Source organism: Podarcis pityusensis, assembly GCF_964106645.2.
Source record: "Podarcis pityusensis genome assembly, chromosome: 12".
Classification (NCBI taxonomy): domain Eukaryota; kingdom Metazoa; phylum Chordata; class Lepidosauria; order Squamata; family Lacertidae; genus Podarcis; species Podarcis pityusensis.
Genome location: NC_138037.1, coordinates 32794768 through 32816442, shown reverse-complemented (window position 1 = coordinate 32816442; position 21675 = coordinate 32794768). Strand labels below are relative to the sequence as shown.

General features: G+C 41.2%; 1 protein-coding gene across 4 annotated transcripts; it reads right to left on the bottom strand.

Moving 5' to 3' along the window:
- Positions 1 to 617: 617 nt before the first annotated feature.
- LRRC72 (leucine rich repeat containing 72) lies at positions 618 to 19805 on the bottom strand. 4 transcript variants are annotated; one of them, XM_080975066.1, is made up of 9 exons: positions 19634 to 19803; positions 17970 to 18043; positions 14976 to 15045; positions 12222 to 12303; positions 10258 to 10371; positions 5922 to 6011; positions 4546 to 4629; positions 2222 to 2249; positions 618 to 904 (listed from the first exon to the last, which is right to left on the bottom strand). In XM_080975066.1, exons 1-9 carry the CDS (start codon positions 19715 to 19717, stop codon positions 739 to 741), a joined length of 792 nt encoding a protein of 263 aa, XP_080831192.1. In that variant the 5' UTR covers positions 19718 to 19803; the 3' UTR covers positions 618 to 738. The 4 variants fall into 4 exon arrangements, 3 of the variants coding, with proteins under 3 accessions (XP_080831192.1, XP_080831191.1, XP_080831193.1); XM_080975065.1 differs by having other exon boundaries at positions 4546 to 4704; positions 19634 to 19800; XR_013978046.1 differs by lacking the exon at positions 618 to 904 and adding an exon at positions 926 to 1912 and having other exon boundaries at positions 2167 to 2249; positions 4546 to 4704; positions 19634 to 19804.
- Between the last annotated feature and the right edge of the window lie 1870 nt (positions 19806 to 21675).

Genomic DNA, 21675 nt, shown 5'->3' with positions numbered 1-21675 from the left:
ACCCACCCACCCATTACATGCCACTTTCTTCTTGGAGGAAGGAGCATTCAGTCTGTCAGCCCAAATGCACAGCAGCATGCCTTTGGGCTCATGATAGTATTTGGAGATAAAGCTGTGCTATATTATCCTCTGAATTTACAGGGAAAGGATGAATAAAGTCTCCCCCAAAAGGCATTGAGAGACATCTCTTCTGGTCTGTTAACTATATACTTGGTAAAAATGGCAGAAAGGCTTTTATTCTCCTATATGCAGATGTTAATCACCAACAGAACAGTGGTCAGCTTACTGCCCCCTAAGTCATAATCAAGCTCCCTAAACAGCTACTCTGTTTCTTAGCTTTACAACCCCCAGAGATTGTGACCTTAGGAAATTAAAGCCTCTCCAAACTTGGCAAGTAGGCATTTAAAAAAAGGGCATGCTGCCAAGTTTATTTTTCATTTTTCAGCGTCTCAACTTAAACCTATATGCAAGTCAGGAATATGGTTTACAGCAAACCATGGTCAACTGCTCAATAACCCAACTTCAAACCATAGGCTTGTTTAACTAACAGATGATTTTTATAGCTTTAAATATCACCCCTTCATACTATGCATTAAGTGCTAAAATGGTAATGTAACTGGATTTTTTTTCCTGCTTGAAATGATTTTAATTGATGTTTAAAGAGCAACAATACCAAGAGCAGCAAAAGAAATGTGTTGGGGTTTTTTAAAAGAGACAACTGTCGGAGAAAAGTCACATTTATCGAAACTTAATTGTCAGTCTCTCTGGCCTTTTTTCTGGATTGCTGCCAAGGCGTTTCTCTTCGCAGGTGGGCATCTTCTCCCAGTCAACAGTGGCGAACTCCATGACAGATCGCCTCATGGCCCTCACAAGTACAGCATGTTCTGGGTTTTCATACGGAATCCTTCCAAAGAACCAAACAAAAAGTGGGGGGGGGGGGGGAGAAAGTAAATGACCAGATTTTTTTCTCTCTTTTGCAACGAGAAAACTAAAGTTTAAATGTGAATGGATTTGACACTAATCTGGCACCCAATGCATAGTAAATATTTTTTATGGTTTCTTTTGTACCACTTAGTCAAGAAGTAAAGCAAAGTCAGGGGGTGGTTTCGCTACAAATATTTATCTGCAGCCCACCCCCACTTCCTAGCTGAGCAACAAGACTCTGCTGCTGTGCCCCACACTTTCCGCACAACTCAGCTGTTTCCCTACTGCTCCTCTGTGTGGGTGGAGGAATGGCTTACAGGTGGGGCTGAGGTACGTGTGAGAATCCATTCCTCATGGGCGTGTACTCTCAAAATGAATGGACGTGGGGATCTTACGGGGGTGGGGGAGATAACCACCCACATCTGCCTCTTCTCACACACAGAAACATTTATGAATGGAAGGAATCTTGTGTGGAGCCCCATGGTGAATGAGGAGTAGACATGTATTTACAGCCCCCCAACCTCTGCTTAGCCGATGACAAGTGGGGAGGGAAGGGAGATGAGACTACAGCAATGCCCCCTTTCCCCTGCTGATCAGCAAGAGGGGATGCCGCAATTTGCATAAAATTAGAAAGCGGTCTGCAAGCAACCATTTGTCTGCTTCTGATCTACAGACAGAAATAAACAGCATTTTCTTGGAGAGTGTTGCATATTGACCAGAGAATGTAAATAAATAAATAAATGCATTTGAGATGCGCTTATTCTACAAGGGGTGTTTTTAGTACTGACCACAATTCCCTTTTTCATTAGCAGATTATGTTCACCTCCATGCACAGTAGGCAGTTACTACACACATGGGGGCAATGTGAATGGAGTGGCTGGCTAACCTGTATCTGCCAGCCGGGGATAACACTTCAAGCATCTGATGAAGTGGGCATGATGTATTAGGGCAAAATAAATCTTTTGTTTTTAAGTTGTTAGACTGGGAGCTTCGTACAGTGGTGCCCCGCAAGACGAATGCCTCGCAAGACGAAAAACTCGCTAGACGAAAGGGTTTTTCGGTTTTGCATTGCTTCGCTAGACGAATTTCCCTATGGGCTTGCTTCGCAAGACGAAAACGTCTTGCGCTTTTTTTTAAAGCCGCTTGAAGAGGCGCAGTTGCGACGGACCGTGCTTCACAAGACGAAAAACATCGCAAGACGAAAAGACTCGCGGAACGAATTCTTTTCGTCTTGCGAGGCACCACTGTATCTAAATATTAATGGATTAGAAATAAAGGAAAGGCAGATTCTGCTTACTTAACCAGGTGATTTCCAAACTCGCAACCTAAAACAAAGATTGGAAAAAGTTATTCAAGTCTGCATAGCCCTTGACATGCAGAATACTGAACAGCTTCAGTCAATTCTAAATTCCATTAGATTCAAATGGCAAGTTTTGTAAGTTAGCAATTTGGCCTAAATGGTTCACTGAGTGAGATAGTTCTTTCTAGTTACTTGCTTAGCCTTATATACAGTTAACTTGTGATTGATTTCTCCCTGTGGACAAAATCATTTGCTTCCCATTTGTCACCTGTTTCTTCTTTTTTTAAAAAAAATAATATTTATTAAAGTTTCACAGAAAAGGAATCACATTAATAAAAAAGGAAAATTTAAAAAGAAAAAGAAAAATACACAATACAAAATACAAAAAGGAAAAGGAAAAAACAATTAAAAACAATTCCGTCTTTTCATAACTTCTTTTACATTTACTTGTTTCCCGGACCTCCTCATACCTCCCTCTTTTGTATTCCAATTCAGTTTGTTAGTCCAGCAATTTCTTTCCCTCCTTTTTAGTCCCAATCCTTAATCCTAATATATTATAACATTAAGTTTTTACCTATTAAAAACCAATTTTTCCGTTCTTTTAACCTTTTTAATCCTAATCCTTAATCTTAATATATTTATAACTTTAAAACCTGTACAGCTAGAAGCCACTTAGCTTCAATCCAACATCACTCTAACATTCATTAATTTTGCAATATTTATGTAAATAATCTTTAAATTTCTTCCAATCTTCTTCCACCGACTCTTCTCCCTGGTCACGGATTCTGCCAGTCATTTCCGCCAATTCCATGTAGTCCATCATTTTCATCTGCCATTCCTCCAGTGTGGGTAGCTCTTGTGTCTTCCAATACTTTGCGATGAGTATTCTTGCTGCTGTTGTAGCATACATAAAAAAAGTTCTATCCTTTTTTAACACCAATTGGCTGACTATGCCCAGGAGAAAGGCCTCTGGTTTCTTCAAGAAGGTATATTTAAATACCTTTTTTAATTCATTATATATCATCTCCCAGAAAGCCTTAATCTTTGGGCACGTCCACCAAAGGTGAAAAAATGTACCTTCAGTTTCTTTACATTTCCAACATTTACTATCAGGCAAATGGTAAATTTTTGCAAGCTTGACTGGGGTTATGTACCACCTGTATATGATTTTCATAATATTCTCTCTTAGGGCGTTACATGCCGTAAACTTCATACCTGTGGTCCATAACTGTTCCCAGTCAGCGAACATGATGTTATGTCCAACATCTTGTGCCCATTTAATCATAGCAGATTTCACCGTTTCATCCTGAGTATTCCATTTCAGCAGCAAGTTATACATTCTTGACAAATTCTTAGTTTTGGGTTCTAACAGTTCTGTTTCTAATTTTGATTTTTCCACCTGGAAGCCAATTTTCTTATCCAAATTGTATGCCTCCATTATCTGATAATAATGAAGCCAGTCTCGCACTTTGTTTTTTAGTTTTTCAAAACTCTGCAATTTCAATCTGTCTCCATCTTGTTCCAAAACCCATTTGTCACCTGCTTCAACTACACATAACTAAGAAAAAGGCAGCAGCAGGTAGAGGTTTCTAAAGATTTTTGTGCACCGATTAGGAATCTTCAATGGCTGTGGCAGTAGTCACTGGAATACAACTGAAAAGACTTGCCATAAAACTGGAAATCTATGACTTGTGGGCTAAGTTTCGCCTGCCTGCTTGACACCTGACAACACATGTCCATCAAGCTGGGGCTTGGGGAGTTCAGTTCTGCTTGGTTTGGGATGTGCAGGAGAGGTTGCTCACCCACCTAATCCCTGCAGGAAGCAGGATTGAACCTGCCCTCCAGCTGATATATGTAGAGTTCAAGTCTGCTTGCTCATTTGCTCTTAATGTGCCAAACATTGACTGCCAAAGGGGTGGGGTGGGGGGAGTATCTGACCCACCAGGTGAAAAAGCTATAAATGAGAAGGAAAGCAGCTATATGTATGCAGCACATGCCAAGCCCTTCTTATTTTCAAGCTTTAAAATCTTAAAGACCAATATTAGATATCTGGAAAAGGGAAGAATAGCTGAATTATACAGTAAATACCCTGAGTAATTTAACGATGATTTTCTTCTTCTAAAAGATAACAGCTTTTACTGAGATGCCTAGAATGACAATGAGTGTAAATCACAGCAAGCCCTCAAAGAATCCCAAGTAGACTGCTAAAAAGCAAGGCAATTATATAGTTATGAAAGTCATTTAATGTAAGGAGGCAATGGTTGTTCATCTGCATTATTATTATAATTATTATTATTATTTTCTGAATCACTGTTAAATACCTGGAGGCAATCTTATCACTTTGGTTGGTGTTAGGCAAAATGATTGCTTGGGCAAAAACGGTTCATCGATTTTCTTCCCAAATCCTATAGAATGAAGCACGAGGGACCGTTCATGGTCATATATATGAACAGCTGATACTCTTTCTTTTGGAGTTACTTCTGTAACATAGGAATAGATGGCATTATCTGGAGCTCAACCAGCTGCTGACATATTATATTTCTTTATTCTTTAGGTGGGTGACAGCCTAGCACTAAGGGATGTTGCAACTTGTGTGATTTACAGACAGTAGTAGCTTAATGTTTCTAGAGAGGCAGGCTTCTGGTCACAGTCAAGAGAGCTCTTTTAGGTGCACCCATGTGTTACCTCTGCTCCCTGTGGGGCTTTTTGACATCCCCCCCCCCCCCGAGCTACAGTCTCCCCTGATATATTCCAAACTGCTTTTGAAACTGCCCTATGTCGCTTACAATTGATTTGGTTATGGGAATTGAGAGGACTTCCTACTGCTAGTATGTGAAAGGCGTTAAATAATAGACTCTATAGTCCACCTTGAATAGGCCAGTTTTAGTAAGCATTACATAGGGCTTGTTCCATGAAATTAATGAATTAACTTTGCAAATTAATTTAGCAATGCCGGCTGCTTGTGTTTTCAGCACTGCTTTGTGAATGGCCGCTATGCCTACTTTACAAACATTTAAGTACTTCTGTGATGCTTGGTCTGTACTTTTTGCATTTCGCTGCCTTCTGACCTCACTGTTTATGCTCACACACAACTGCATCCATCAACAGAGGATAATAAATCTTTCATGCAACAGATACATGCAATAATAGTAATAATTGTACCCTACTCATCTGACTGGGTTGCCCTGCCACTCTTGGTGGCTTCCAAATATATAAAAACAAAATAAAACATTAAACATTAAAAATCTTCTCAATACAGGGCTATCTTCAGATGTCTTCTAAAGTTTGTATAGTTACACATCTCCTTGACATCTGATGGGAGAGCAAATAATAATCATGATAAATCTATGTGTCTTTAAGGAGCAATAAAATGTTGTTGCTTGTGTGGTAATACACGAACAAAGACAACTCCCCTGGAAACTGAAATAAATAAGCTGTTACAGTTTCACTTAACCAGGCTATAGATGCACGTTCATTTCCATGAAGGTTTCTTAAAAGTAGGGCCAGATAATTCTATTAAAGATGAATGATGTCTTGCAATGTATCCACCCAATACTAACAAGTATATCTTACAAAATTGATGGCTGCTGAGTAAGGGCACCCACAAATATATTGCTTCTTGTTCAGATATAAAAGCATTAAGTGATTATCCTTCACGTCTATTAAGAAAAGAAAGTGGGGGAGAAACAGTTTCTACCTTTTCTGTCAAACAATGTTACTGAAGGAATGTGGTATATTACGTACAGATGGTATCTGCGATCATGAGACATGGGGTTATTAAACAGGTCTGCAGGAGTTGAAACAAAGAGAACAATGGTCAGAATGACTGAGCAAAGACTTGGCAACCTCCTCCATATTTCAGTAGATACTATACAGACATAATCAACCAGTTTGTATTCACAAAGCACCTCCTTCCTGAACGTTGTGGCCCATTGTGAGGTACATGAAAAAAGATCTGTAACAAATGCCTTTTTGCCACTTGTTATGAGTCTTGGAAGTTCTTGTTTGTTCTTTATGATTAACCAGAAATATTCTGATACTCTGATCCTGGCCAAAGGGGCAAATCACATCTTATTATGCAGATTGCTGGTTATCATTCCATTAGAAAAAGTGACTAGCAGGAATTAGGTGTCTGGGATTTTATCAGCATGATTGGTCTTGTGGCTGAAATGCTTCAGAATTCAATGCAGGTAAGTCATCTGCGTGGGACGCGGGTGGCACTGTGGGTTAAACTGATCAGAAGGTCAGTGGTTCGAATCCCCACAATGGAGTGAGCTCCCTTTGCTTGGTCCCTGCTCCTGCCAACCTAGCAGTTCGAAAGCACATCAAAGTGCAAGTAGATAAATAGGTACCACTCCAGCGGAAAGGTAAATGGTGTTTCCATGCACTGCTCTGGTTTGCCAGAAGCGGCTTAGTCATGCTGGCCACATGACCCAGAAGCTGTATGCCAGCTCCCTCGGCGAGATGAGTGTCACAACCCCAGAGTTGTCCACGACTGGACCTAATGGTCAGGGGTCCCTTTACCTTTAAGTCATCTGCAGTCTCCTCCATACCCTAAACTCATTACATAACTATCTTATGTGATTCTCTATTGCTGCATTGCACAGTATAAAAGAGTGTAATACCGGCAGAATACTGCAGGCCGTGACATTTCCCTGGTAGAGCACATGAAATGGCCACCATCTCTCTCTAAGCACACAATGGTCTTTGCTTTCAGCCTACTCAGATTAAAGAGCTTTCCATCTGTTCAGTATATGATTTCTACTCCAGTGGGGAGTTTCCCTTCGACAAAGTGTAGGATCATTGCGATGAAACTAATAAATAGAGTTGGGTAGATAACACAACCCTGTTTAACACATGATCCCACACTGAATGGTGCACTTTGAGAGCCATTGTGATCTGCAATTGTTGCTGTCATGTTTTCATGGAGGAGACAAAGGATGTTCACAAATTTATCTGGGCAGCCGATTTTCAAAAGGACAGTCCATGGGGCATTATGATTTACATTGTTGAAGGCCTTAGTTAGGTCAATAAAGGCCATATACAGGGTTTGGTTTTGCTCTCTGCAATTTTCTTGAAGCTGTCGAGCAGTGAAAATCATGTCTACTGTCCCCCTAGAAGGTCGAAAACCATTTTCGGATTCAGAAAGGGTAGCCTCTGTTATTGTTAGGAGACAGTTTGCTAAGATGCTTGCAAGAGTTTTGCCGTCCGCAGCTAATAAAGAGATGCCTTGATAGTTTTGACAATCCGTTCTATCACCTTTTTAAAAATATATACAGGTGTATATTTATATATATACCTGTACTCATTCATAATCTCACAGATCTATTTTGGGCCAGCTGGACTTTCCAGGCTATTTTCAAAGGCAGCATCACATATAACACAGTACAGTTATCTAAGCAGGAGATTATCGAAGCTTAGATAACTGCTGCAAGCTTATCTCTACCCAGATAGGGTCGTAATTGGTATATCCAATGAAACAGAAATAACACTCTCTCTCCCTATGAGGCTAACCTGTGTTGGATCACGGAGCATCCTCAAACTGCAAACTTTCTTCCTTAGAAGAAGTGCAACCCCGTTCAAAACAGGTTGAAGATTATTTAATTACGCAGACAAATCACCCACAAAGTAAATGATAGCAAAGTCCTTCTCCTGGCCACATGGGGAGGACGAGAGGGAAGGAGGAAGGGTGAAAGCACAAGATTTTGCTGAAGCTTATTTCTACTCACACACATAGTGCTAAACCATGTTTTAATATTATGCTACTCCATTAGTCTCATGGCAGAGGGGGGAAAGCTTTAAAACACTGCCAGAGAAGCAACTCAGTAGTGAGGCACATTAGTGACTTGTGCTTCGGGAAGACACTTTCAATATATCAGTGATTTCTTTTAATAATGACAATATCTGGATAAAAAACATAATCTATCTTTTTTTCCGGCCATATCCTGAAAAATCTCGTTCATCTATTTTTGTGACTTCTTTCCTCGCTCAAAAATAAATCATGGTAATCGATTGCATGCAAAGAACCACTAGATGGCAGTAGTAGAAAGAACACTACTTTTATGGCTATGAAGTAGAGATTTAATCATCTCTGTAGAAATAATCTCATCACTTTGAATAGTGTACAGAGCCTAAAACTTCCGTACACAAGAATATCAGAAGGCCTTTATATAAATCTATGGAGTAACTGCAGTCGAAATGCTGTCTAAAGTGTTGGTTGCCGCACCTCGAAAAAGGAGGTTATAGAGCTGGAAAAGGGGGACAGTCAAAATGATCAATGGGGCAAGTCCTCTTTGAGGAAAGTTTACAACATTGGAGGCTTTTTCATTCAGTAAAAAAGCAAGTAAGAAAGGGACATGGTAGAGGTGTGCATAATTTGGAGAAATTATACAACCTTCCCCCCTCTCAGAATACCAGACAAGAGGAAATACTTCACTCAGCATATTGTTGAACCATGGATTTTTTACTGGTGCGCTGGCTGCCATCTTGGATGCCTTTAAAACATGGGTAGGCAAACTAAGGCCCAGGGGCCAGATCCAGCCCAATCGCCTTCCAAATCCGGCCCATGGATGGTCTGGGAATCAGCGTGTTTTTACATGAGTAGAATGTGTCCTTTTATTTAAAATGCATCTCTGGGTTATTTGTGGGGCCTGCCTGGTGTTTCTACATGAGCAGAATGTGTGCTTTTGTTAAAAATGCATCTCTGGGTTATTTGTGGGGCAAAGGAATTCGTTCATTTCTTTTCTTCCAAAATATAGTCCGGTCCCGCACAAGGTCTGAGGGACAGTGGACCGGCCCCCTGCTGAAAAAGTTTGTTGACCCCTGCTTTAAAAAGTATCACAGGCCTCTGAATGCCATTTGCCAAGGACAATGAGAAGGGGGCGCTGTTGTGCTCATCTCCTGCTAGTGAGCCTCTCAAAGGCATCAAGTTGGCCACTGTGAGAATGGAAAGCTGGAATAGAAAGGTCTTTGGCATAGGAGCCAACACTGAAGGGCCAAGGTTCCTTTACCACACACCCCCAATAAAATATTTGAGGCCCCCCTCCCCCCAAAAGTTGATATTGTTGCCATTAAGAACACAAGGAGAAATGTGACTGGGCCATTAAAGAACAATTGACCATGCAGATGCTGTCCTTTCCCCCCAGATGTGTGTTAGTTAGCAGAAGACAAAAGCAGAGATGAGAGGGGGAGGTTGCCAGGGTAACTGTGGGGCGCGATGTCATCACAGGAAGAGAGGATGTCCTTTTGCAACAGGTTTTTGGAGCAGGGGTTTCTGGGAAGAAGGAGAAGGACATGGACAGAACGCCATGTGGGACTGAAGGGCAGCATCCCCATCTCGGGATATAATTGCTGTGAGCTCTCCCGCCATAAAACTCAGGCGTAAACATGTGTCAATAAACTGTATTTCTAAGATATTACAGCATCATTTCCCCCAAGGAAACACAAAGCTTGGTTAAGTGCCAAGACCCCTGGAATCCCTTGCTGCCACTCGGCAGAGATTAGGGTGGCCTGTAACAATATTAAATACCTCTATTAATTACTTTACCGAGGCATTAAATTAGTTCCTGCTTCTTAAAAGTTCTGAAAGCCCTGGTATGATCTATGAGCACATTCCTTTAGGGAGGGGGAAAAACCTGAGAAAGATTGCTTACACTTTCACTTTCAACAGGTTAACAGTTTATAATCCTACTTCCCTGAAGGCGATTTGAATGCAGCAACGCTTAGTGGCGCCAGCACCGTCTTGTTTATCTTAATATGAAATTTCAGAGTCTCAAGCATTTTCATCTACCCCTTGCTCTGTCAGTAACGTAAAATAAAACAAATGCAGACACTAGTTAAAACTGATACTGGTATGTTCAATTAGAGAATCTTATTTGCTCAGCAAAAAGCATTTCCAAAAAAGGCTAATATATCTTATTCAATCCTTCTCCTCAAAACTATCTGTTTTCTACTAAATATATGAGTGGGTCCTGTCAATGTTGTGCTGCCTGGGGAGGAAAAAGAAAGAGAGAGAGAGAAAGGTAAATGATTACTTAAGGTCTGCAGATGTTGCATTCCTTGAAGCTCTTTCACAGTTTTCTCCAGGGTTTTCAGGTGATTGTTGTGAAGCATCAGGATTTGCAACACATGAATATGTTTCAGAGCACCTAAAATGGCAACAACAATTAACAATAAAATAATGCCTCACTTGTGCTTTTATTTTGTTTCTTCAGTTTGTTACGTCTCCTTATCTCGCCCAGCGACTTACAACCAAAAACCAAATGAACAGAAAAACAACAACAACCCCATATGGATACATTCGAACCAAAATACACTAAACATTAAAAAACATCCAACCCACTTCTAAAAGATCACAGGTAGTTAAAAGGCTGAAAGCCTGGTTAGAGAGGAAAGTTTCTGAATGGAGCCTAAAGATATCTAAGGCAAACCTCCCTCTGAAGAGCACTCCACAAACAGGGAGCCACTGCAGAAAAGGCCTGTTCTCATTTTGCCCGTCTGAACCTCTCATGGAGGAGGCATATGAAGATAGGGTGAACATACGGAGTAAATTCATATGGGGAGAGACAATCCTTGAGGCATTGCAGTCCTGAGCTGTTTAAGACTTTATAGGTCAAAACCAACAATTTGAATTGGGCCTGGAAGCTAATTGGCAGCCAGTGCAGTCAAGCTAGGATTGGCATTATGTTTTCAAACCATCTTGTCCCAGTGAGAAACCTGGTCACTGGATTCTGCACTAGCTGAAGTTTCTGAACCATCTTCAGAGACAATCCCACATATAACACATTGCAGTAATCTAACCTAGAGGTTATTAGAGCATAGACAACAGAAATTCGGCTATCACTGTCCAGCTGTCCAGATAAAGGCGCAGCCTGACCACCAATTGAATCTGATGGAAGGCACTCCACACCAGAAAAATGCCCGGGCTCTGTACCCGCTCCTTCAGAGGGAGTGTAACCCCATCAACCTCCCAGCCATCAGAGCTAGGGAGCCACCAACTACTAGTACCTCAGTTTATCTGAACTGAGCTTCAGTTTATTGACTATCATCTAATTCTTTACTGAGGCAAGACAACCATTTAGCACATCCACTGCCTCACCTGCAGATGTAAAGGAGAAGCAGAGCTGTGTGTCATCAGCGTATTGCCGACAACATACTCCAAAACTCAGGATGACCACACTCAGTGATTAAGCAGCATGAGGGATAAAATCAAGCCCTGAGAAAACCCACACTGAAGGCTCCACGGGGCCAAATAACATTCCCCAAGCATCACCCTCTGGAAGCACCCTTTGCAAAGTGTTGCCACCCACCTCCAACTCAAACAACTGCTCCAGAAGGACACCATGGTCAATGGTATCAAAAGCTGCTGAGAGGTCAAGGAGAATTAAACAGGGACACATTTCCTCTCTCTCCTGACAAAGGTCATCATACAGGCTGACCAAAGCGGTTTCTGTGCCAAAACCAGGGCTAAACCCTGACTGAAATTGATCTGGAAAATCAGTTTCCTCCAAGAGCACCTGGATCTGTTCCACAGCCACTCACCCAAGAACCTTATCCAAGAAGGGGAGATTGGCAACTGGCTGGGAATTATTTAGGTTTTCTGAATTCCAAAAACTAGAAAATAAGAGAGAAGCAGGGAAAGTGCACTTAAGGGGAAATAACTCGCTTATCAATCACAGCTTTGATTTCACTGATTGCTTAATTGGCTAAAAACACTGACAGTCAAGAGCAGGCAGGCTGGGTCATTTCACAGAAATTGCTTAGAAGGATACTTGCACATTTTGCTTCATAACTTTCATACACTCATAAAATCATAGAGTTGGAAGGGACCCCAAGCCCTCTTTCTAGGACTAGAGACTTATTCTCTCTTTTTTCTATTTTCATGAAGCACCACTTGTCTTATTTCCAGGACTTCTTGCAGTCTATTTCAACCAAATTTAACACATATATGCTCACAGGAATCACTCCCGGTTCAAAAGAGATTATGTTAACGCCATACCTGATATATCTCGGATTTCGTTATTGTTGAGGTACAGTTCTGTCAAGCAGCAGTTATGCTTCAACATAGTTAGATTCTGAATCTGAATTATGAGAATTAGAACAATAGGTTCATGTGATTTTATTGGTGAAGAACTATACCATATAGCATATATTATATGCTATCTTTGTGGGTTTAAATAGGCCTGTGAAATTTCCCATATAACAGATTAGAAACATAACAGGCCCCAAAGTGCACAGTGTAGAAATGTTCTTTTCTTCCATATTAAGCATCTACCTATAACATGTTTTTGCATGTCATATGATTTCCATACTGTTGAAATTAGTGAACGTATCTAAGTTAGGTCCATTAATTTCAGTAAGTCTGCTCTTAGTAAAACTTCACTGAATGCCACCCAGTCTGCTGAAACCTCAGCCATTTTACCCTCTTCATCCTTTGTCCTGAAGTGGCACAAACCACATAAAGCTGGAAAAGGAGAGCTTCAGCAAAGGATATATAGTCTGCTAATACTTAATCTGCTACATATTAGAAGTATTAATATTAGTATTAATTAAATTTATATTCTGACCTTCATCAAAAGACTTCAGGGTAGTTTACATCACAGAATACAAATGTCAATACATAACCTAATATTTATAGAATGTATAATTTATACAATGTAGAAATCAAAACAATTATGTAAACACAGTGATAGTAGAATACAGACTCTCAGAAAATACACAGTGTTAGAGCGTTAAACAAGGATCAGGTGGAATGCACATTTTATTTACTAAATTTCTATCGTGCCATTCCTCCCAAAGAAGTCTGAGGCACCTATAACAATGGCTCAGTTCTCACAAACGGTGGAAGAGATAAGCTGGTCCCAGCACATGGGCTGAAGGGACAAGATGCAGCAAGCTTGCTGAACTTAGCCATGCTCAGGGGCCTGTAAACCACCTTGAACTGCATCGTGGAAGTGGATAGATGTAATAAAAGGTTTGCGTGTGTGAGTGAGAGCGCTCATAGACTTTCTGTATTCAATAAATGTGGTGTTCTTACCTTTCTCCCATCCAACAGTCTCACTCTTTTGCTTAAAATAAATATATAATATCCCTCTCTTACGCTCTTTCTCCACCTCACAAGTCTTTCTGCATCCTATATTTCATGTTTAGGTTACCTTTCCCCTCCCCTTCCGCACGCCCTGGTACGTTATGTCTATTGCTCCACCAGCAACAGCTCACAAGACTTCCACTCTCTCAGCCTTTCAACTTTCCACAGGTATGGGAAACAAGCAACAGGTATTTGGAATTAACCCAAGGGGTGCACAAGCAAGCAAGCAAGCAAGCAAGCAAGCAAGCAAGCATAGAGGTGGCCCTACATTGTACAGGCCTGAACTGTACAAAGAAGCTGTCTGCTAGCTAGCATACTGAAACATGCAAAACATTGTAATAACGGCAGCCTTTCAACATGGTTGACATTATATGGCATGTGATTACTCTTAGCCCAAGGCGATAAACCTGTATGTTCTCCCAAATTATATGGAATTTTACAGTATCTTTTCATAGCCTTAGAAATGTATGTATGTATGTATGTATGTATGTATTTACAGTCATATGTGAGCAGCCAGTGACAGAACCTGTGGCTATTGTGTGACTTTCAAAAAGCCTTCCGTCTGCCTATTTATTCTTCTTGATTCATTGTTGTAACATGTATTCATGTTTCTGCTTTTAAACTTGTATATATTCTGCCCTGAAAGTCCAAGGAGTGCACCTGCCCCACTATAGCGGCTGCCTAAATGCACTCAATGTTCAGTCTCAGACAGGGGCACCAAATAGCTCTGAACTGTAAAGGATGGTGTTTGTGGCTCACCAGGGGTTGGGAGCAAATGGCTCTGGGAAAGTATCCAAGGGCAAATTGTCCCTGCCTCAGCAATACAGAAGCAGAGGAAGCTGCTGAAAGTATCTGACAAATGTCAGATCATTTGTCCCCAGAGTTCAGGATTGTTTGCACTGACCAGCAATTTCACATGGGAGTTTTTCCATCCCTTAGAGCCCTTTCTCCCAACCATATGGTGATACTTGTACAGTGGTACCTTGGTTCTCAAACGCCTTGGTACTCAAACAACTTGGAATTCAAACACTGCAAACCCGGAAGTGTTCCAGTTTGCTAACTTTTTTCGGAAGCCGAACGTGCTCCGTTTTGAGTGTTATGCTGAGGTCTGTCTGCTTTTGCTATTTCTTTTGCATTTTTGTTTTTGTGGCTCTTTTTGTTTTGTTTTTATGACTGTGTGGAACCCAGTTCAGCTACTGACTGATTGATTGTGTGACTGCAGTACATTGTTTATTGCTTTCATTTTATGGATCAATGGTCTCGTTAGACAGTAAAATTCACGTTAAATTGCTGTTTTAGGGGTTGTTTTTACAAGTCTGGAACGGATTCATCCACTTTGCATTACTTTCTATGGGAAAGCATGCCTTGGTTTTGGAACGCTTTGGTTTTGGAATGGACTTCCGGAACAGATTAAGTTTGAGGGCCAAGGTACCACTGTACTAGTACTAAACACACAGCCAAAATTTAATTCCATTGTGGCAGTTAGGTATATGTTTAAATCTCTTTTCCTGAAATGAATGGGGTTGCATTCTAGCTTTGGACCCAGTCTATAAATTCAACAAATTCTAAGCTTTTTTTTTTAATGCTACAAAATCCCCCATTACTTTTTATTGCCAAAAATAAAGTCAAAAGTGTAAAAAATAATGTAAACTTTATATTTATTACCTTATTATTATTTAGCCACAAATGGCTTAATATCCGGAACTGTGATAAATCAGGGATTTCTTTTAATCCTCTGAAACAAAAGTTATATAACTTCAGTTGTTAATACCCACTTTAATATACTATTATACATCAGAAATAAGCACTGAAGCAGTTATGTAATTGCATCAGTAACAGCTGCTTTTTGATTCAATGTGCTCACATACTGTTGGCAGTAAGCAATCCTCTTTTGTCAGAAAAGCATATACAGTACTGCTTATGAAGTAATACCGTGGTACCTCTAGTTACGAACTTAATTCATTCTGGAGGTCTGTTCTTAACCTGAAACTGTTCTTAATTAGAGGTGTGCTTTTGCTAATGGGGCCTCTTGCTGCCACTGCACTGCCAGCACATGATTTCCGTTCTCATTCTGGGGCAAAGTTCTCAACTCGAGGTAACTCTTCCAGGTTAGCAGAGTTTGTAACCTGAAGCGTCTGAAACCTGAGGCATTTGTAACTTGAGGTACCACTGTATATGGAAATTCATTCACACCCAGTGGTTGCTGAGCATCTAAAGTAGTAAATAAATGACTTTTGTTAAGTACCAACAGTTCTCAGTCTCCACAATTTTACCTCATATTTGGTGAGGAACGCAAGTATCAGTGGTTGACTTCAGATGATCATGTATCAGCTTGGTTAGCAGCTTTGGAACAAGCCAGGATATATCATGGTTTAATATTCTGGCTTCTTCTGAAGCTGATAATCTGGGTTGTTTTGCTTGTTTTGGATGAAACAAAAACCATAGTTAATTAGAGACTTAATGGTCTGAGTGATCACACTGCAAAGCAACTGAGTGCATGGGGGGAATGTCCATTCATATATTAACATTAGCACTCTTCAGGTGTGAGACGAGCAGCAAGGGTCCTTCTCTTATATGTTGGCATCACAATTACCATCACAGTAAGTTAGAGGGGCCTCTTTTGAAGCGGGGAGCTTCCTGTACTCATAAAAGCCCAGCTTCCTCCACCCATGACTGCTGTTGGTGAAAACAAAAGAAGGTGAGATCTTCTATGTACCTCAGATCTTCCATGACACATTTGGCCCTAAGTGGTTATCTAAAAAGAAATTGCAGCCATTTCTCAATGTTCTTTCCATTTGTCATGATCAATGTATATTCAAGACAGGGGGAAAGCTATGAACCATTTGGGGTGAGGAAATAGCTGGAGATGTATTGCTTCCCACCTAACGGGAGCTAGATGTGGTGAATGAACACTTGTCTTCTATTTGGTCTGCTGCCAGGCTTGAAGAGCCTGTCTAACAATGGCAAAGGAAGCCTAGTGTGATTGGTTTGATCTCTCTAGAGAAAAAGAAAACCCGGAACAGATACTCTGCATACTGCATTCTGTTATGGCACAGATTCTCGGCAATTTAGCCATGGCTTAAAGGACTCTTGGCAAAATTTGACATACCTGGGCAAAATTCTCAATCCCATGATGTTTTTTTTATAAAATGCTGGAGCTCTGCACAATGCACACACAACAATCACTTTTCCTTATTGATTTCTATCCACATGCAAGTTATCTTCTATTTCTCTCTCCAAAACTTTAAACTTACTTTTAATTGGCTTCATTCCCCCACCCTGCCCCATATCTCCAGGCCTACCCTTTTGATGAACAGACTGCAGCCCTCAAACCACTTACTCTAGAGACATTCTACTGAAATAAATAGAACATATCTGGAGAAACTCATCTGAGGATTGCACCCAAAGGCATTACATTTCTTCCAAGGAGAGTTTAATTCCAATAATTTTTTTAACCTGCCTCTTTATGCAGGTCTTTCTAGTCTTTGCATGCCCTTTGGGCCTCCAGCATTCTTTTCCAATTTACAACTAAACTAATCAATTTCCTCAAGATGACAGCTTTCTCAGAAGCAGAATTTCCTGTGCTTCATTAACAGTACTGGAGGATTTTAATGCACAGACTTAAATATTTATTAGCTTTTTATAGCAGCCCTGCTCCAATCAACACAACACAAGTCAGCCAGTTTAGAAGTAATGTTGCAAACTATGGTTTGGGAGGTGTGGAAACAACCATGCTCTGGTTATTTGGTCCTTTCTTCCCCTTGTATGGGCAGATACAATGAACTGCTTCCTGCTTAGCCTATACCTAAACTGCAAAGCAGAAGCAAATCATGGTGAGCAATTATGATTTGGAGGGAAACTACAAATCAGTTTGCTGGTTTGGATGTGCAAACTCTGGCCTACATTCAACATTCTCTGACTGCTAGAGCAACCCCTACTGTGTTATGGTAAGGAAGATAATAATGATTGTGCATTATGCTGGGTCCTGCGCCTTCTCTTGTGCAAACCATTCTGCTAGCACAATTTGTACATCACTAAGGGAATTCTGATATTTAGCCTTTTCTAAGATGAGCCCTACGGGACGCGGGTGGCGTTGTGGTCTAAACCACTGAACCTCTTGGGCTTGCCAATCGGAAGATCGGTGGTGAGGTCCAGTTGCTTGGTCCCAGCTCCTGCCCACCTAGCAGTTCGAAAGCACGTCAACATGCAAGTAGATAAATAGGTACCACTCCGGCAGGAAGGTAAACGGCGTTTCCGTGTGCTGCTCTGGCTTCGCCAGAAGTGGCTTAGTCATGCTGGCCACATGACCTGGAAAAACTGTCTGTGGACAAACGTCGGCTTCCTTGGCCAGTAAAACGAGATGAGTGCCGCAACCCCAGAGTCATTCATGACTGGACTTTACCTTTACCTTTTTTAAGATGGTCAGGGGTCCTTTACCTTTTTTAAGATGAGCACTGGCCTCACAAAATAAAGATTTAAGAATGAAATGGCAACTTACTGGTCCTGGAAACAAACTATTTTATTTTCACAGAACCAAAAAGAAGTTCTGTTTTCTATTGCTTAAAGATTAATCAGTCTAAAAATTGATTCTTTTCAGCTGAGCCTAACAGAACAGTGCCTTAAATCAGCAAAAAAAGAAGAAGAATATACGGTACTTACTTTTCACCAAGATACAAATCGGTAACTTCATTATTTTTCTTATAGCCACATATTTTCAACTGTTTTCCTAAAGCCTGGAAACAAATGGTGTGTCAGAAACAATGCACATAATTAAACAAAATATATTCTTATATATAAAAAGAGAAATTGAATTCACAGGATCTCTTTCTCGCCTATTCTTGAATAGAAGAAAGAAAAAATACCTACAGCTATTACATTCCAGTTTTTATCCTCCTTACTTCATTTCGCTTCAGTACGTGCCTTACCACATATTTGTGGGGAAGACAGCACTGAATGCCTTGGGGCAACACTGGCTCCTGGAAGATAGAGGAAGAAACATAGATATGAGGATTGCTGTATAGCTCTCAGCTATTAATTCTTTGTTTTTCGTGACTAGTCAGTCTAGAGTCATGGGAATTTGGAAGGGAAAAAAAGATTCACTCCTACAAATCATATATTCAAAGCATAGCTATAAGAGTATGGGGGTGGAGAGCCTTGTTCTACTGGAGTTAATAAACTCATGGCTGAACATGAGTTTAGGGCCAGTTCATATGATATCATTCTTAATTGGCTGGACGTTTTCTGCCAAAGTTTCTTATCAGACCAGACTGATGCAAGCATGATACTGTTTAAACCAGCTTTAGGATTCCTTGATGTGCTGAACTGCAGCTGGCAGGCAATCTTGCATCGACAGATCAAAACAAAACAAAACCAAGCAACACAGACGTTTAAGACACAGATGTAATCTGCAGTGCTGGCCCACCCATGAGGCAAGGTGCGGTGGCTGCCTTGGGTGGCAGGATCCACAGGGACAGCAGATCTGGCCTCTAAGGAAGGCATTGCCTGCTGCTGCCACAGGGGCAGCAATGGCTGTGGCATGCTCCTCAGAGGCGTCAATTGTAGCCTTTTCAGAAGCCCCCACCCCATGCTGCCTCTACAACACAGGAGGCACTGCTGGTCTCTTCCTCACCCCTGCCATGTCATGAAATTCAAGAAGAAGAAGAAGAAGAGGAGGAGGAGGATGGATTTGCTATCCCGCTTTGTCACTACCATAAGGATTCTCTTTTTTTAATTTTAAAAGTTTTATTGAAATAATTCAATTAATACATTTATACATACATATTACGATATACAAACAAACATACATTTCATACAATCCTTAAAAATATTTATACATACCCACACACAATCCTGCACATACTTCCTTTTCCCACCACTGTCCCTCACCCCACCCTGTGTTAGACTTCCAATCTACTCAATTGCAATTTCTTTCTATTTCTATTACTTTCTTTCACACACTATTAAATCAACTTTCTACTTCTTTTTCTGTTACACATTGTTATCCATATTCTTTGGTATTTCAGTATTTATAACGGAACTTGTTTATTCTAATAGGAGTTCTACTACCCGAAGGAGTCTCAAAGAGGCTAACATTCTCCTTTCCCTTCCTCCCCCACAACAAACACTCTGTGAGGTGAGTGGGGCTGAGAGACTTCAGAGAAGTGTGACTAGCCCAAGGTCACCCAGCAGCTGCATGTGGAGGAGCGGGGACGCGAACCCGGTTCACCAGATTATGAGTCCCCTGCTCTTAACCACTACACCACACTGGCTCAAGATGCAGGAAGAAGCTGCTTTACCCTCAGTCGGACCATCCATCTGCCTACCTCAGCAGCCTCTGCATTGATGCACCGTGGCTCCCCAGGCTTTCTCAAAGACCTCTCTCTCAGGCTGGATGCAGGGTGCATCATCTCCCCCTTCGCCAGCCAGCCAACCTTCCCCTGGATGCTTCATTCACAAAGGAGGAGAAGCAGAATCCAGCTTGGCTGCCTCCAACTGACATTCTAACTCAACCTTCCTTAAAGACATGGTGACAGGCAGCGGCGGCAGCCTTCCACACTGGCCTCATTCAAACTGTCACACGTGAAACTCGCTTCCGCCTCTTTTCCTTTCACTTTCCTCTGGCATGTTTGCATCAGGCCAGCAGGCGGATGTGCTCTCCTACCTTGTGACCACACCTGCCAGCTGGACAGACTGGTGGAGATGAGGAGTAGCCTGGCATTTATGGTGAACTCACAAAGCCTTGCCCATGGGCATCGCGGTCTGTAGTGGATGAAGGAAAGGAGATACATGCGGAATTAGGAAAAGGGCACATTTGTAACTGGGGTTATCTTTTTAAGTGGTCTATTGGTGGCGTCCCTTTCCACACACCATATGAACACAAAGCTTCTCTGCATGGGGACAGACAAGTGCTTGAAGTCACTCACCTGCTCCCACTCTAGGCTCTTGTTGCAGCTTGAAACAGCCGCCATTTTGAAACTGCGCTTCCCAGTCAACTATCACAGCAAAACCAGCCACTGAGAGGCAGGGAAAAGGGAACAGCAATCATGGAGTGCTTGCGATGGGCTGAGGGAGGGTAGGGTGGTGGTGTTTTGTGGCTGGAATATCAATAGCTCCGACTGTCTTTCCTTCAGGGAGCTGAGCCAACCATTGAAAAGCAAGTTCTAGTTGTCATATTCTTGGTCATGTGTGTTTTGTTGTGTCCTCTGCATCGGATTTATTATTCACTGAATTTATATCTTGCCTTTCCCCACCAGAGGAGTCCAGGGCAGCAAACAGATGCACAATTAACAAAAACTAAAACAAAGAAAAATGCTCTAGAATAGTTAAACAGTTCTAAAAACAGTTACAAATAAAAACAATTGCATTTCTAGACACCTGCCTCAGTTCCCCATCCAGGCAAGCCAGAAGTATTACCAGACTTCAAGGGCACATTTCAGCTGGGCAAAAACCACTCGAACAGGGTATGAGGAAGGGCTGATGAAAAATGTGGCCTGGGGAGAATCCCAAGGGACAAATAAATCTGAGGAAAGTGGCATGGAATGAATTACTTATGTGCCTGTATCTCCTTGGCCACATTCACACCATATATTTAAAGCACTATGATACCACTATAAACAATTATGGCTTTCCCCAAAGAATTCTGGGAGCTGTAGTTTGTTGAGGGTGCTGAGAGTTGTTACTCACCTCAGAGAGTTACAATTCCCAGCATTCCCTGAGAAGAAGACCACTTATTAGACCACTCTGGAAGTAATAGCTCTGGAAGTGGAATGGGGTCTCCTAACAACTCTCAGCACCCTTAACAAACTACAGCTCCCAGAATCCTTTGGGGGAAGCCATGGTTGCCTAAAGTGGCATCATGGTACTTTAAATGTATGGTATGAATGCAGCCCTTGTCTGTACCTCTGTAAAATAAATGATAAATGGATGGAGCTAAAAATAGTGTCATAGAAATTTAGTTTTCATGGGGATTTAGTATCCATGGTGCCTGTTTTATCAGCAGTTTTCTTTTAAGTAAATAAACCATAGCACGTATATCAGTGTATCATGTTTCTTTTCCTTTTTTTAGTTACTAAAGCTACATTAGGTAATTGGAGTGACACGGTCATCCCATACACCAAGGAAAACATATGTGACTTTGAAGCACAACTACACATAAAACCGGGGTATTTATTATAGGTCTCACACATGAAAAAAAATATGTTTAGACTAAAATGTGCCAAAACTCTCACTTTAGAACTCTATGGGGACAAATCAAATGATAAAAGAAAATAATAGAAATGAAGTTTTCATTTCTTATAGGAAAATTACGTCATCACTAACATTTCCAACAGCAGGATTAATCACTGAACAGCAGACTTCTAAATGG

Excerpts from the sequence above, each read along its gene's own strand:
- LRRC72 (XM_080975065.1), bottom strand. The coding sequence starts at position 19,717 with ATGATGCACCCTGCATCCAGCCTGAGAGAGAGGTCTTTGAGAAAGCCT. Across the intron at positions 15,046-17,969 it reads GATTTGTATCTTGGTGAAAA|AGGATTAAAAGAAATCCCTG; the intron begins GTAAGTACCGTA and ends CTTTTGTTTCAG. Across the intron at positions 6,012-10,257 it reads GCAACATCTGCAGACCTTAA|ACCTGTTTAATAACCCCATG; the intron begins GTAATCATTTAC and ends CAACTCCTGCAG.